Below are 17,372 nucleotides of genomic sequence, written 5' to 3'. Positions count from 1 at the left end.
GTGACACTGTGGGGACACCAGGGATCCAAGAGATTATTGTGACACTGTGGTGACCCTGTGGAACCACGGACATTATTGTGGCACTGCTGGGCTGTATGGAAGCAAGGCACCATTTTGACACTGTGGGATCTCATGGAACCAAGGACATCACTGTGGTCCTGCTGGGCCGCATGGTGCCAAGGGCCCAGTGTGAAGCAGCAGGGCTGTGTGGAACCAAGAGGCCATTGTTGCATTCCAGGGCCTGGTGCAGCCCAAGGGCCCTTGTGATCCTGCAGGGCACCGTGGATCCATGGAGACCATTGTGGCATTGCAAGGCCCCACGGAATCATGGAGACCATTGTGACACTGTGGGAACCAAAGGGCCATTGTGACCCTGCAGGGCCTCATGGCAGCAAGGGACGATTGTGACACTTCAGAAGCAAGGAGAGCATTGTGGAAGTCTGAAGCCCCACGGAATTAAGGCGAGAGCTCAGGAGATAAAACCCACTCGTGTCAGCTGAGCTGTGTGACTCTGCAGGGCCAGGACGTTCCAGCAGGTGTGTGCTGCTGTGCCAGTCCCCTGGCAGGGATCTCAGACAGGCAGGTGCAGCACTGAGGAGCTTGGTCTGTGGCCTTGGTGGCATGGCCAGTGTGAGAAGGTGCCCCAGGGTTTTCAGCATCCCTCCAGCCTCTTCCATCAGCCACTTCCAGACCTGGGCTCTCACCCCAGTTTCTTGGTCTATTTGTTCTGTGCTTATCTCCTTCCTCCTGCCCATTTCAGCACTGCTCTAGGGGCAGCATCAGCCCTGCCCGGGCTCCCTCCTCACCCAGCCCTTGGCAGAGCCCAGAGCAGGGCTCTCTGTGACCCCTGGCACAGGATGTGGGTGCTGGGACTGGACACTGAGGTGTGGAGTGGACACTCTGGTGGGGAACATTTGCCCACCCAAAACACTCCCTGTGCTGTGCCGTGTCTGATGAGGGGATGTGGGGCCTGTGCTGGCCAGGGGGGCTGTGCTGCCTCAGGGACAAATGACAGGCATGAGCCACAGCACAATGACCAGGAGGTGGAAGTGCCTGAAAGATGCCATGTTCCTCTGCAGGGACACTCAGGCTGAAACAGGAGCCTGAGGCCTGTGTGGGGAAGCCTCCTGGGAGCTGGAATTTGTGCCGTGCTGGGAGAGGAGGAGCAGGGGGAGAAGGCTGGGCGCTGTGTGTAGTTTTACAGATAAAATTCAAATGGCAAGCAGAAGAGGGGCAAGAGAAGGCATGATCTACAATTCCCAAGGCAAAGGCAATGACAGCCTCCTGCTGTCAGCTCAGGGTGAGTAAAACAGGGCTGAAAGCAGCGCTGGGACCCGACCCTTTCTTTCTCTGCAGGCTGGGTCAGGGCAGCACAGGCGGGCCCTGAGGAATCAGGGCTGGGTGTGGGTGATTGTTGCTGTACTCCAGAAATCCCCAGGACAAAGGCCTTGGAAGCCGAGGCAGGAGCAGGTGGGAAGGGGCCGGCGCTGCTGCTGCTCCTGCCCGGGAGCCCCGGCTGGGCCGGGCCGGCGCCCACTGCGCTGCGGCTGCTGCTGCTGCCAGAGCCGGGCGGGACTCGGGGACAGGGAATGGACACGGGGGGACAGCAAAGGCCTTGGGGGCTGCAGGGATGTTGGTGCTGGGGCAGCGCCAGCACAGAGCTTCAGCCTGCAATGAACCCCGAGGGAAACGCTGGGGAAAGGCTCCATTTCAGCCTTTCTTTACTCATGGCTGTGAAGGGACCGAAATAAAAGGGGAACAAGCAGGGCCCGACCCCTTCTCCTTTGGGAGGAGCCATGAGGGGCTGTGAGGGGCCATGAGGGGCCATGGGAGGCCAAGGCACCTCATGGAACAAAGGGTCCATTGTGACACTGTGGAAGCAAGGAGATTGTTGTTGGCAGTAGAGAAGGTCACAGAACCAAAAGTCCATTGTGATTTTGTGAGGCCTCAGAGAACCATGGAGACCATTATGACACCTCAGGACCCATTGGAACCAAGGGGCCATTGTGACACTGCAGGGCCTTGTATAACCAAGGGGTCATTGTAGCACATCAGGGCCTCATGGAATCAAGGGGATCGTAGTGACAGTGTGGGGCTCCAGGAGACCATGGGGACATTCTGAGTCTGTGACAAGGATACCATTGTTACACATTGTGACACCAAAGGGCCATTGTGAACTGCAGGACCTTGTGGAACCCATGAGACCATTGTGACATGGCAGGGCCTCACGGAACCAAGGGGCCATTGTGACAGTACAGGGCTCCATGGAACTAAGAATTCATGTCACAGAGGGTGGCCCAATGGAATCAAGGTGCCATTCCATACTACAGGGCTTCATGGAACCAAGGTGCCATTTGGACATTGTGGAACCAAAAGAGACCATTGTGACACTGTGAGGCCTCATGGAATCCTGGAGACCATTCTGACACTATGGGTCTCCATGGAAGCAAGGGGCCAGTGTGACACAGCCAGGTCTTGTGGAACCAAGGGGACATTCCAGCATTGTGCAGTCCCATGGAACCAAGGAAACCATTTTGACACTGCAAGGCCTCATGGAAGCAAGGGACCACTTGTGCCACTGCAGAGCCAAGGAGACCATTGTGATACTGCTGGGCCTCATGGACACAAAGATCTGTTGTGATGCTATGGGGCCTCATGGAACCAAGGGAGAATCGTGATGCTGCAGGGCCCCAAGGATACAAAACATGGAACAGGTCTGGCTGGTCTCCTGGGGACGGCCTAACTGTTCCAGTTGACCTTGCCATGTTGAGGGTTGCTTCTCATCTGCCCCTGAAGCCTCTGAGTTTCACGATTTTCTTCCTGTGGGAAAGAACTTTCCTTCTCCTCCAGGTGCCCAATGGCCAAAATTGGGATACCTCCTCCAAATTTGATTATATTCTTGGCTGGCTCCATATGAAACCTGCCAGGACAGGCAACTCTGGCTGGCCATGGTCTCTTAGGGGCCACCTTGCATCTGCCTTTAAAACAGTGAGAGGCCATGCTTTTGTTCCCATGGAATAAAACATCTTTCATGTCCAGGCGTCCATGGCCTAAATTGGGAATCTGCCTCCAAAACTCCTTATATCTAAGGATAGCTCCAAGACAAAAGCTGCAAGAAATGTCTAAGTTCCTTTGGCTTCCTGAGGCCCAGCTCTCATCTGCCTTTGAAACACTTGCCATGAAGAAGAACTGTAATTCCAATCCAAGGACCCACAGCTGAAATGGAATTCCACCTCCAAAACTCCACAAATATCCAAAAGTTGCTTTCAGACAAAAGCTGCAAGGACAGACAAGTCTGACTTGCCTTGGCCTCTGGTGAGTGTTTCTCATCTGCCCACAAAACCCTGGAGTTCTCTGGTTTGATTCCTAAGGAAAAGAACCGTCCTTCTTGTCCAGGCGCCCATGGCCTCAGCACATGAGCACTGTATAGGGACAAAGAAGCTCTGTGCTCAGGGGAGTGGAGATGAAGGACAGTGGAGGAGAGCCCTGGGAGAGATTGAAGGGTGGTTTCAGAGATGGTGGACCCTTTTGACATAATGGAAAACAGCCAGAGAAAGAAAGAATTAATGCCAAGAACAGATGGGGTGGTCGAGAGGGAACCCCAGGAGAAAGGAATTTCTCTCCCAGGGCAGGGCTGTGGTGCAACATGTCCCCCAGAAGGAGTCTGGAGCAGCCCAAGGCTCTGTGTGTCCAGGCAGAGGCAGGCAGGAGGCAGAGCTGTCAGCAAAGGAAGGGGCCAGCGAGGTGGGGCAGCCGGGGGATGACGACAGCCTGCAGGGACAGAGGCGCAGGGCATGGACACCGTAGGACAGCCTGGGCTGCAGAGGGCACAGGGATGGGCAGCAGCTGAAAGGCCCTGACACAGCCAACTCCTGCAGCACTTGGGCCATGCAGGCTGGCCCTGGGCCTGAGGCCAGCAGGGGACAAGTGAGCCTTGCTGTGCTGGGGCCTCATTGCCTCCTTGTCCCTGCTCAGCAGCCTGGCAGGGGCCGCCCCATGGTGCTGCCCTTGGCATTGCACATGGCCAGAGCCCAGTGGCCCGGGAAGAGCCCTGAGCAATGAGGGAGGGACAGGATCTGCCTTGCCAGGGGCTGGGGCTCAGCCCTTGGCCCTTTGCATTCCTGAAACACATCCAGGTTTGCTCAGCATCACAGACACCTTTCTCTTGTATGTCCCCACCTGTCATCGCTGCCACCAGTGTTCTGCTCTAACTGGAACCTGAGGACACTTTCTGAGTTGTGTCCCTCAGTGAGACCTGTTAAAAGTTGAAGAAACTTTGGAGTTTCAATCTGACTTTGAGTTCTTGAGAAGTTTTCCTTCAGCTCCCTCTCAGGGATTGATATCCAGGGACTCAGAACTGTTGGAAAATCCCAGCTCTACAGAGACAGGGAGACTGAGAGGTTTTTTTTTAAAGATCTTCTTCCATTATCAGTCTCATTGAAGCGTGAAGTATAAGAGATGTAAAACTCAATGCCATTCTATGAGAAGCCAAGTTATTTCCTGGTTGCAATACCTTATATATATATTTGTCAGCCTATTAAGCTTTTGCCACACAATGGTGCTAATATTTCTAACACCAATCACCTATTATTTTACCCTACATGGTGTTGCCACAGTGCATCTTTCACAGTTCTAATTCTCCAAAATTTCTGGTCTTTTTTCAAGACCATAGTTTGAAACTTGTTTCTATTTCAATCTCTCTCTCAGCAATTTCTTTTTTGTTCCAAGGCCTTTCTGAGTCAGCACACCTTATCTCAGAGTTTGCATCCAGATGTACAAGACTGCGTCAGCTTTATGTCAGGCTTTGACAATCCTTTACAAATCCATTGCTTGCAAATATTAGTCACAAAACACTGGAATTGCCTCTGCTCTAAGGAGAACTTTAATAAAACACACCCTTCAAAATTGGAATGGATATTTCTAAGAAGCTCTTTGACATATTTCTCCATAATTGGAGTTGAAAAACTTCCAAATGATCTGCACCAGACCAGAGGGATATCAAGACAGAGCCATGGCTTGCTAGGAAACCTCTCAAGAATTCAGTCAGAATCAAACTTCAAAGTTTCTGATCCCGTTCATGGGTCCCACTGAGGGACACAACAGAGAAATTGTCCCCAGGTTCCAGTTAGAGCAGGAAATTGGAGGCAGAGGTGACGGGTGGTGTGAGAAATGCAGGCACAGAGCGCTCTCAGGCCATTGTGTGTACAGGCTCAGAGATAGAGATGGATCCCGTGTTTGACCTAGTACGTTGGATAAAGCTTGGAGAATTAGAGCATTAAAAGTAAAATAGATAGGAAACAAGAATATAAGTTTGTAGTTTGAGTAGAAATATGTTTTAAGCAAACAGAAATATGTATCATGTAAGCAAAGCAGTATGTTAAGTAAGATAGTAAATGATTTTAAAGTTTAGCAATAGAACTCATTATAAAGTTAGAAGCTTAAGATGTATTAATGTTGGTTTGTGAAGTGTTATATGATTGGTTGAAAAATGATGCATTGTGGAAGAGCCATGGGGAGCAAAGCAATTAATGATTGATGTAAAAAGACGTTAACAAACCTCATAGAAGTATGTGATTGGCTAAACAACTAACAAATGGCATTGTAACTAATAATTAGGTGATTTCTGATATTATGACATTGGAGCTAACACCTTTAATGTCTCACTTTTCTATGGGACTGGTGCAACCAAGTAACAAACCATCTTTTACAACATCTCTCAGTTGCCCCATCGCTTGTAGGATCAATCTCCCAATAGGGATTATTTGGACATCAGGTCTACCCATTGACATCACTGTAGGGACACCAGGTCTACCCTACTAAAAATCAATAAGGATTTAGGGAAACCAGGTCTACTCATTAAAGTCAATGACGATTTTGAGGAAATTTGGTCCTAAAATAGGGAAAATTGGGTAAATTTGGGGGAAATCTTGGGCTGAATACCGGGAATTTCTGCTCCAGGATCGTGGTGGTGATGCTCTGGAAGTCCTGGGTGAATTCCCGGAATTCAATCCAAAATCCCAGATCCAACACCTGTAGCCTGTGCTGGAGCTGTGCCTCTGAGTAAGTGTTTCCAGCCCCAAATCTGGGAATTCTGAGCCAAAAATTGGGATTTTTAGCATCAATTGCCACTGAAGGCAATAGAGATTGAAGGACACCAGGTCTACCCCACTGAAATAATTTAGGATTTGAGGGAAATCTGGTCCACTCCTCAATAAAGTTGGATAAGGAAGGGTTGCTGGTTAAACTGGGAGCACTGGGAGCCACTAAGGGGGCCATTGAGGTTACTGGGAGCACTGGAAAAAAAGTAGGAAGACTGGGAGGGATTAGCAGAGATAAATGGAGATAAGTAGGACCCCACTTAAGTCAATAGGAATTTAGGGACATCAAGTCTACCCATGAAAGCCAAAGGGGATTTAGGGACACCCGGTCTACGTGATCAAAGCAATGAGGGATTTTGGGATACCAGTTCTGGGATGCCCCAGGGGTTTTGGATGATCCAGGTGTCCAAGAGGAACCCAGGTGTACTCAAGTAATTTTTGGGGCACCTAGGTGAGTTTTGGTGGTACCCAGGTGTACCCAGGTGATTTCTGGGGATATCCAGGTGATGTTTGGAGCACCCAAATGTCCTGACTCACCTGGATGGGCCGGAAGAAAATGACGGCCACCCATTGCATCCTCCCGGTCAACAAGGACACAGATGACCCTCGGCAGCAGAGTCCTGTCAGGGGGCACCCCAACATTCAGGGGGTACCCCAAAACTCCAGGTGAGGGCCCCAGGGGTGGGAGGGAGCCCTGAGTGACCTCGGGAGAGGATGCAGCACAGGTACACCCAGGCACTTTGGTCCGTGGGTTTGGTGAAGACGGTGTTCTGCACCAGCTCCAGCTCTGGGGGCGGCAAAGGGGACACCCCAAAATCTCAGGGAGGCAGCAGGGTCACCCAAACTGATGCACAGAAAAACTCTATAACCCACCAAGTAAGTTATAGGTGTGTATTTTATTCAGCACTGAGGTGCATGGGCCATAGCTCCTCCAAAAACCTGCACACCTTTGGCAACCTGCACCTCTCTTTTTATTCTCTACAAACTAAGATTGCACAATACACCTAATACACATCCAATTCCTAGCCCCGCCTGTCTCAGCTTTGTATTAAAATTAGCTCCACGCCTCTTTGCAACTGCAAACTGTTCCTTGTTGGTTGCTCTGGTGGCCATCTGGGGGTCCTTGGGAGGAAGCAGTCTTCCCCTCAGTTGAACTTTTCACCTTGCCTTGTTGTGCATGCGTATTAGTCTTTAGTCGCTTTCCAGACCTTGATACCAGTCTTTGCTGGCTCAGGGGTCTAAGGAATCCCCCTTATCTGGAAGGGGCCTCGCTCTTCCACCCTGTTTGTGCAGTCTTGGCCCTCTATCTTATCTTGCAGCCTTGCTCTGTGCTCCTGTTCTTGCAAAGGCAGCCAATGTTAAACACTCATAGACTCGTGTCAGTCTCCTTCTAGTCACAGCATCCTCCTATTTTTACCCTTCACTCTAATTTTAATTTTAATGCTCCCTATTTCAGTGTCATAATGGCTCCTTGGTTCTCTGGGTCCCACAGCTTCATCCTTGACCCTTGGTTCCACGGGAGTCCTGAGTTTCACAATGGTCCCCTCGATTCCATGAGGCCCCACAGTGTCAAGACTGACCCATGGTTCCATGAGGTTCTGCAGTGTCACCATGGTCACTGTCAGAGGCTGGATGAGATCAATGTCCCCAGAGGCCTCGGGATGAGCTGTCAATCTGTCACACAGTGGGGTGGTGCTGACCCAGGCTCTCATTGCCTGAGCAATTGCAAGTCCCAACTGGGGGGACGCCCATGAAGGCCCGGGGGATTAAAACACAGAGCAGCCCATGGTCCATCCCCTGCCTTCTCCTGGGGTCTGTGTCTCACCCACAACAGAACCCTAGGAGTTGGTAGCCATGTGTGTGTCTTTCTATAGAGCTTCTGACTCTCTGTCTCTCTCTCTTTCCTCTCCTTCTAATGCTCTTTATATGGAACAGTTTTGGGTACCTCAACAACTTAACTGTTTAGAGGTTTCTAAGGTTAAAAGGGCAAAGTTCATGAAGTTACTGGCATGATAAGTGTTTTGTGTTGAATTGGATGTTGTATACAATCATTTTCCAAAGTTCCTTGATTTTCTGTACTTTGCCAGTAAAATTTTGTGCCATTTTAACCTCTTGAGAATATCTGGCTGGGGTTTCTCCAGTGCATGAAACTCAAGTAAAGGAACCTTTGGTCACCCCCAGCATTTCAGTGTTCTGGGGTGTTACAGCCCCACAGGCTCAGCACGGCCTCTTGTTTCCATGAGGCCCTGCTGTGTCACACTGGCCCTTGGTTCCATGAGCATCTGCAGTGTCACACAGCTTGATGACATTTGTCCTTGCTGCCCCTGCCATTCCACTGCCCCAGGAACAGCCCCGAGCCACCTGTGAGGGACAGGCCCTGCTGGGCCAGGCCTGGGCTCAGGCCTTGGCCTTTCTGCTTCCTCCACCCAGCCCAGGCCTTGCTCAGCATTGCAGTTCCCTGCTCACAGCCTCGGGCTCCTGCAATCCTGGCCTCAAGGATCTGCTCTCACCACTCCCTGGGGAGCCTTTGGCAGTCCCTGCCCTCAGTGGGGCCAGTGATGCTCCAAGGGACTTGCAGTTTTGCTTCTGACTCCTTGAGCAGCTTCTTCAACCTTCTCTCAGTGCCTGGGGGTCCTGGACTCAGCCCCAAATCCACTGTTGGGGATCATTAAAATACAGAAAGCTCTCAGGAGCTCTTTGTCTTCTTTCCAATGTCTTCCAGTCTCCAGGCCTTGTGCAGCTGCTTGGAGTTCAGTTTGGAGTTCTCTTAAGGAGGAAGATTTCAAGGTACAGCTCATGATTTTCAGTTTTATAAAAGGGAGTACTTTTTTATTTTTCAGTTCAAAGAAGAAGAAACTTAAGCATTCCCCAGGTGATCTTGATGCTGAATGTCTCCTTAGGAGGTGTGGGCCCACTGAAGAATGAGCCCCTTGCAGGCTGACCCTGTTTGGACAAGCTGCTCCCCAAGCCCAGCCTCACCGTGTCTGACATGGCCCAGCTGGGACTGACATCCCTGGCCCTGCACCAGAAGCCCTTCCCCCTGAACTCTGCAGCTGGCTGTCCCTGCCCACTGCACCATGTCCCACGTGCTCTCCTCAGGGCTCTGCCTGCATCCAGGCCCGGGACAAGTATTCCTGTTTGTGAGGAAAGAAGGGAAAAGCCTGAGCAGGTTTCCTAAACGACAAACCCCGACTGTAGAAACACATGCTGAGTACAGGCTGCCTGGAATGATGACACCTTTCTACTAGGGACAGTGTGAGCAGAAATGATGTCTGGAAGCAGAATTCTCAGAGTCTTCCAGCTGAATTCTCTGTCCCTGTCCTTTCCCTGCATCTGTGTTGCAGATGGAAGCTGCTGGTGCCTTTCTCAGCTGTGACCTCTCTTTTGAATGCAGACAGATGTTCCCAGGTGTGTTAAGCAGGTGCTGCTCAATGTTTGTGCAAAGCTTTGGTGTGCTCATGGAACCAAGGGGACCCTTGTGACACAGCGGGGACTGATGGAACCAAGGAGACAATTGTGACAGTTCAGAGCCTCACACAAACAAGGCTCCATTGTGACACTGTGTCGGAGATGACGGGAGACAAGCACATCCAATGATGATCAACAAGCCTCAAGTTTATTGATCAGAAGGCTACAGTTATATAGACACGGTAATAAAGCTCATACATATTGCAAAAGCTAAGCTCATCATTGGTTCTGTGCTCTGGCCTTGCTAAGCGTCATCCTCGCACATATTGTTACAAACTCCAGATGGCTACGGTTGCTTTACTGCAACAGCTAATTCTTGTTTTGAAAAAAGCTAATTCTTATTTTGACATCTCGTGATTGCCTTGCTCCTTGCTCAAAGGCACAATGTTCTTGCCCAAGGCCTTATTTCCTGACTAGTGGAATCTCATCATGTCCTTTCTCACGTAGCCAGTCTTCCACAAAACTCTCCACAACACTGAAGGGAATTATGGAATCAAGATCATTGTGACACAGCAGGGCCACATGGTACCAAGGAGACCTGTGACATTTAGGAACCTCATGGAACCAAGAGTCCACTATGACACTGCAGAAACAAGGAGACCATTGGGACGTTGTGGAAGCTCCCAGAACCAAGCAGCCCTTGTGACACTCCAGGGCCTCGTTGAAGCAGGGAGACCACTGTGACAGTCCAGAACCTCATGGAACTAAGGCTCTCTTGTGACACAGCAGGCTCCCATGCAACCAATTGTCCATTGTGACAATGCAGATCCCAGGAGACCATGGTTACACTAGGGAAGCTCATGGAACCAAGGGTCCATTGTGACAAAGCAAGGCCTTGTGGAACCAAGGAGAGCATTGTGACATCATGGAACCTCGTGGAACCAAGGGTCCGTTGTTAGAGTCCAGAACCCAGGACACCATTGTGACAGCCCAGAACCTCATGGGACCAAGATTCCCTTGTTACACAGTGGCACTTGATGGAACCAAGGAGCCAGTGTGACACAGCAAAACTGCATGAAACCTATGGTCCATAGTGATACTGTGGATCCAGGGAATTGATAAAGCAAGCTCTGTTTATTCTCTGTTACAATGGCTTTTTATACTCTTAGCAAGCAACTCATACAGCTGTCACATTTTGATTGGTGTACACAGATCTCTACATTAATGTTTCTTTTTGCCGGGATTCTTCCTTGTTCTCATGAGAAACTTCTCTAAAGTTACATAGAGCAGGATGACAAGATTACGGTGTCCTTGTCACATCAGCACACATTGCAACACTTGTGAAATGATGAACAGCCTGTCTTGATCTGATAAACAAGGGGATTGTTCAAACGATGCCTCCAAAGACCCATGGCCCTGATCAGCAAGCCATTCTTCAACAATTCCCCCTTTCTCTTTTTGTACAACCAATGCTCGTTGAGTAGCTGCTGCTGTAGCCTCATTTAACATTCATCACAAGCATTGAATCAAACAAGGCACACAAATAATCACAATCAATACAATTATCCCGATGGTGATCAGGTGCTGTACCAGGCTGGTAAGCCATGGTCCCAAACCCAGGGATTTCAACCATCCTTCCAGGCCTAACCCATCCTGAATTTGAAGCTGTTTAGTAAGCCGCTTAAGCTCTGCTAATTGCTTATGAATTGACTGAGAGTGATCAGTCAGGTTCATGCAGCACATCCCTTCAAATTCATCACAACCATGTCCTTGAGCTAACAGTAAGAAATCAATTGCTGCCCGATTCTGTAGTGTAGCATGTCTAACAGAGTCCACATCTAACAAAAGATCTGACAAGGCTCGTGATGTTGCATTGGTTTGCTTTGCAAGCCAACAGCCTAACCTGCTGAGGGTTGCTAAGGCACCTGAGGAAGCAACTGCGGGTGCTAAAGCTGAAGCTGCTATTATTGCACCAGGAGACCAAAATTTAACATTGTCTCTACATTCACTGCTAAATTGGTGAGTCATACGTTTTGCTTTGTGATGTCTGGATACATTTAAAATCATTGATGTATTTCGTGCCAACAATGACAATCTCCCCAGTGTACAAGGTTCACCTCTCAGCCGAGAAGGAATTCCAGACCAAGCTCTATCACCACAAATAAGAAAGTATCCAGGTGGTAATTGAATGGGAGTATTGCTTGACACAGATCGATTGGGAGCTGTATAACCACACCAAAGTGACTCATTGCCATATACCAGTAAGGAAGAATTAACACTAACAGCAGCTAAATTACAACCTGGGTCTTTGCATTTGTCCAATTAAAGTTTACACAGCCATCCGCCTTTACAGACCCTAAAAGCTCCAATTCTTGAGGTTTTGTGGAGGCTGTAGGGAGATGCAGTGCCCATTGATCCCAGCTCTCAAGGGTAGCATTCAAATTAGAAGAATTACATGTTGGAATGCCAGGAGGACAGGGCCATATCTCAGCCGATGCTGCCTGGCCCCAGACTATCGGGCCCCTTCACTGCTGGCCGTGTCCACTTGCTCGGCACCCACAGAGGACCTGTAGGGGTAAGCACACACATAGAACCACGGCCAACATAGCGAACCTCTGCTGGGCCTTTCCACATCTCTGACACAGGGTCCCTGTATAACACAAAAAAGGGTTTTTCCTCTTTACTTTTTGTATCCTCAAGTCCACTATGAACATATGCCATGGGAACATTCTGTTTAGCAAATATACAAAGGTAATTCATCACAAACGGTGCTTTAGCTAGTCTTTCTTGCACATCTGTTATGCCTTGAAATTTTCCAAGGTATAACTTTAAAGTCTGATTTGCTCATTCCACAATTGCCTGTCTGGTAGGGGAATGAGTAACCCCAGTGGGATGCTGTATACCCCAGAGCTGACAAAATTTTCTCAGCCTTTCACTGACATAGGCTGGACCATTTTCCGTCATTAATTGTTTAGGAACCCCCATGACTGCAAAGCAGTAAGTTAAGTGTCGAGTCACGTGTAAGGCCCTTTCTCCAGTTTGTGCCATGGCCCAAATAAAGTGACTATATGTGTCCACTGTAACATGCACATGTTTGAGTTGGCCAAATTCCTATACATGTGTAACATCCATTTGCCATACTTCATTCGGGCCTAAGCCTCGAGGATTAACCCCAACACCGAGACCCAGACCATGATGGCTACAGGTAGGGCATGCTCGGACTATTCCTCTGGCCTCCTCCATCGTGATGTTGAAATACTTGTGTAAGCCACGGGCATTTTGATGAAATGTAGCATGAGCTTCACGGGCCTTGGTGAATTCATTAATTGTCACTGACACAGAGACCAATTGGTCTGCACTCATATTGCCTTCTCCCAAAACTTGGGTTCATTTGTGGCTTCTAATATGCAAGGCAGAATATGATTTCTTCCTTTGCTTGATGCATGCTTGCAGTTGTCTCAACAGCTCAAAAAGCTGAGGGTTCTGTATGTCCTTGATTCTGGCATCTTCAATTCTTGCAGCTATTCCAGCCACATACAGAGAGTCAGTTATAACATTTAACCTGTCTTTTGGCCATTTTTTAAAAGACCAAACAACTGCTCTCAGTTCCAAAGTTTGTAAGGAGTCTTCAGTCTCTGCTTGTAAAATGATATGATGCCATTTAGAGCCATCATGCCACGTGGCAGCAGCACGCCGTGATTTTCTTCCTGCATCAGTAAAAACTGTAACTGCTCCTTGGAGAGGCTGTGCACTATATTTTGGAATCTGTAACCAGTTCTGCTGGCTCATCCACTTAAGCACTGAAACTTTAAGTGAGCTGACATTGATGTCCTGTGCTTCACTCAGGAGACTAGTTTGTAACAGTTGAGAATTCCGCAGGTACCACTCCAGCTCTTCTCTTTGAAGAGGCAAGTAGATGGTTCCAGGCTCCTTGCCCAACACCTGCACTATTCGAGTTCTTCTTTTACAAATAAGTTCAGCCAAGTCCTCAACTTTTTGCTGGATCGTTTTTCATGATTGTAGGTGTGGAAATAGCCATTCAAGAACTTTGACCTCCTCTTGGTCCCCCTTTTTCTTTTTGTGCTGCTTAAGTGCACCAAGCAACTGTGATGGCCCAATTAGAATGGTAAGATCAATTGGGAAGGTCAGGGTCAAGATGATCGACCACTCGCTGTGCAATTATAGTGCTCAACTGCTTAATCATGTTATTCTGCAAGGGCGAGAGCCTTACTGGAGCAGTGGGATCAGTTCCTTTCAACAGTGGTCACAAAACTTCCAACTGTTCATTAGTAATCCCAACCACTGGTCGTAGCCACTGTGAGTCTCCCATGAGTTTTTGTCCATAATTTAAACTTTTTATGTCCATTTTGATAGTTAACTTTTGTGGCCTAATTGTGGCATTATCAATTTTCCATCCCAAATATTTCCACGTAGGAAAACGCTGAACTTTTTCTGGGGCAATTGATAAACCCTGTTGCAGCAACTGTTGTGTCAAGAATTTCTCTTGTTGTGGATTCAAGGGTTGTTTCTGAGCCACTGATATGTCATCCATGCAGTGGTAGATCATGGCATCTGGCCATGCAATTCGAATGGGTTGTAATGCACGAGCCACAAACAGCTGACATAGAGTGGGACTGTTCTTCATTCCTTGCAGTAGAACCACCCATTCAAAGCTCTGTGCAGGTGCTTCTCGATTAATGGATGGAACTGTAAAAGCAAAGCACTGTGTATACTCTGGATGTAAGGAAATTGTGAAAAAACAGTCTTTGAGATCCACAATCAGTAAATGCCAATGCTCTGGGATCATTGCTGGATTAGGCAGTCCAGGCTGCAAGGCTCCCATGGTCTGCATCTCTGCATTCACTGCTCTTAAGTCATGCAGCAAATGATATGTCCCAGATTTTTTCTTTATCACAAAAATAAGAATGTTCCATGGGATTGTGGATAATTTTAAATGTCCTTGATTTAATTGCTCCTGAACTAACATCTGAACCTGTTGTAGACTTTCCTTTTCCAGTGGCCACTGGTCGATCCATACCGGCTGATCAGTCAGCCATTTCAGCTGAATCGGGAAAGTCCATCCAATGGCCCCGAGGGAAAAGGTCTCTCTGCTGTTAGGACAAAGCCTAAAGAGGTCAGCACATCTCTTCCAATCAGGGCATTAACCTTTTCTGGCAGTGGCATTATGGTGACATAGGTAGAAACAGTTTTGCCATCTATAGTAACTTGGACTATATCTCGGCTTCGCTGTGCAATAGCAGCTCCACCTACTCCTTCTACTCCTCCCATCATTCTTTGTAGTGGACATTGTGGTGGCCAAATTGATTGGCAAATGATAGTCAAGTCAGAGCCGGGGTCCAAAAGGACAGGAAGGCGTAAAGTTTGTCGGCCACACTTAATAACTGCATTTACAACAGGACGATTTTCCATTGAAAGTGTCAATAATGCAAGTCCACCTGTAGATCCAAATCCTTTCCCACCTCTTTCTTCCTTATTAGCTGGAGTCATTGCCACTGTTAACTGCTGCATAGGTATAAGCTGTGAGATCCTGATTCCTTTAGGGATATACATTGGTGGGAAATGTGTTTGAACCATAATGCAAATTTCTCCATTATAACCCACATCAATAAGTCCAGGTAATACAAAAAGTCCCTTCATGCTGCTGGAGGACCGACCCAATAACAATGCTCCATGGGCTTGGCCTCCAATAATCAATGGTCCTTTTAGTCCAGTGGGACCTTTCTGTGGTCTGTTGTCGATCAGGGTGCCGTCTATTGCGGTTGCCAGGGCCAGTGCGAGGCTCCCTGAGGTGGCGGGTTGGAGCCTGGCTGCTGATTGCACTGGCAGGCGCAAGGTGGCGCTGTTGTCACCTGAGCCGCTGTTGGGGTCTGCGAGCCGCCACTTCTCGCTCTCAGTCCATCGTTTTTTGACTTTCGGCGACAAGCTTCCAAGCTGTGGTTATTCATTTGGCACTGTGGGCACCACACTTACTGTGCTTTGCACTCATGCTGCAGGTGTCCTCTGTGTCCACAGCGATGACACTTTTCCTTGGACCGTGGAACTCCTTCCTTTCGAGATGAGTTCGGGAGAAGAGGAGCAAGGGCTGCTGCAAAAACTTGTTGCTGTGTCTGCACCAAATCTTTCCTTAATTCCTTCACTGCTTCCACTAACAAGGCTTGATGATCTACCGGCACTCTGCTCATTCTATCTAATATTTCCTCAACTGAAGCATCAGCCGGCAATGTCACTAGTATGTTCCTTGTAAAAGGGTTAGAATTCTCTAACACACACTGTCTCAGCAATGCCCCTTTCATCCATTCCTGAACATCTGCACTATTTATAGCTCCTGCTACCCGATCAACAAAAGAGGAAAAGGGCTCGTCTTTTCCCTGTTTCACTGACATGTAAGAAGGTGCTGATGTTGCCACTCTCACTCTTTTTAATGCCTCCATTGCCAATCGAATTGACTTTATTACTCTCTCTGGCCCCATCATTACTTGCTTATCAGGTGATGCAAATTGACCAAAGCCCATCAATTGTTCCACAGTAACCCCGTGTAAGGGATCCTGCTGTGGCTGCAGTAGGTTTGCCGCTGGGTCACATCAATTATTCCAATGGGCCTGCCATAGAATAACCTGTGACTGGGTCAGAATCATTTTCATGACAGTCTTAATATCCTCGGGAATGAGCAGTGCAGTACCCCATATGTAACCTAGCATTTGTTTAGTCAGTTCCCCGTGCACTCCTGCCTCATTTACAGTTTGCTTCAACTGAGTTAGCAATTTCCAATCAATAGCATGGAATTCTCCAGCAAGTCCTCCCTCACCCTGTGTTTATGTGACTGGGAAGGCTAAAATATCCTCTCCTATATCTGCTACAAACTTATAATCCTGATTCTCAATTGCTTCTCTTTGAATTGTTTTCCAGTTTACTGGGGAAATCTGAGCACACCCCTTTTTCCTTTTCTCAGTCCCTTTTTTGTTTTTCTCACTTCTCATGCTAATCAAACAGTCATTAACATCCCCATGATCTCTGGCTGCCTCCTCGTCTATCTCAGCCTCCTCCCCTGGGGACAATGAATCATTATCCTCATCACTATCCATCAGCGGGGCAGAGGGTCGTGCACGATCGGTCTCTGACTCCGGTTGGCGGCTAACTCGCACCGGACCTCCCGTCGGAGGAATAGGCACGGACTGAACTCCTAACTTCAGTCTGCCTGCATCCGACTCTGCAGCAGCTGTTCCTGCATTTAAGTGAGAGGATGTCACTGGAGCAACCTGCTTCTCAGTTAAATGCCTCTGCAAGCACTTTGTCACTGCCCGCCAAGGTTTCATAAGTTTTTTAGCTGGTTTAGAGTCATCTATAACCATATCCCACAATACCTGACCAAATTTATTCCATTCATCTACTACAAACAAACTTCCACCGTCCTTAAAAAATCCTGATTCCTTTCCAAAGGCAATCAGACCTGCCAGTTCTTTTTAAAGGTCAATATTCTTTGCTCCCCGCTTTTCTAAAAAGCGTATAAATAAATCAAGGGCTATCTCATTATCCATTTCATCCATAGCCGGCAACTGTCCCTTACATGTATAGAAATGTGCAGCCTTTGCAGGTTTAGCCCTTCCTCAGACGGTGAACTCCTCCTGTAAGGCAGTTCAAGCACAGATCAGGATTCTTACGCCAGCGTCACCCGATCTTCCGCTCCCCGGTCGCTGCTACCGGTGCTGCTCTGATCTCCCTTCGCTAACCAGAACAAGGAGTGGGGGTCCCTGTTCCGGGCGCCAAACTGCAGGGTGGGGCGAGTGACGGCGAGGGGAGGCATGCAGACAATCAATATGATTGATAAAGCAAGCTCCGTTTATTCTC

General features: G+C 48.5%; 1 protein-coding gene and 1 pseudogene across 1 annotated transcript; both read right to left on the bottom strand.

Moving 5' to 3' along the window:
* Nucleotides 1–11,018: 11,018 nt before the first annotated feature.
* On the bottom strand, nucleotides 11,019–12,112 carry LOC148217463 (endogenous retrovirus group 3 member 1 Env polyprotein-like). Its single transcript, XM_088158645.1, is given in 3 exon segments — nucleotides 11,019–11,804; nucleotides 11,807–12,003; nucleotides 12,094–12,112. Coding segments are annotated over 3 exon segments (1,002 nt in total).
* A 3,381-nt stretch (nucleotides 12,113–15,493) lies between these two features.
* LOC148217462 (endogenous retrovirus group K member 6 Gag polyprotein-like) lies at nucleotides 15,494–17,328 on the bottom strand (annotated as a pseudogene).
* Between the last annotated feature and the right edge of the window lie 44 nt (nucleotides 17,329–17,372).

Source organism: Sturnus vulgaris, unplaced genomic scaffold, assembly GCF_052056855.1.
Source record: "Sturnus vulgaris isolate bStuVul1 unplaced genomic scaffold, bStuVul1.hap1 Scaffold_84, whole genome shotgun sequence".
Classification (NCBI taxonomy): Eukaryota; Metazoa; Chordata; class Aves; order Passeriformes; family Sturnidae; genus Sturnus; species Sturnus vulgaris.
The sequence above is the reverse complement of the archived record's forward strand: the minus strand, read 5'-3'. Positions and strand labels throughout refer to the sequence as shown.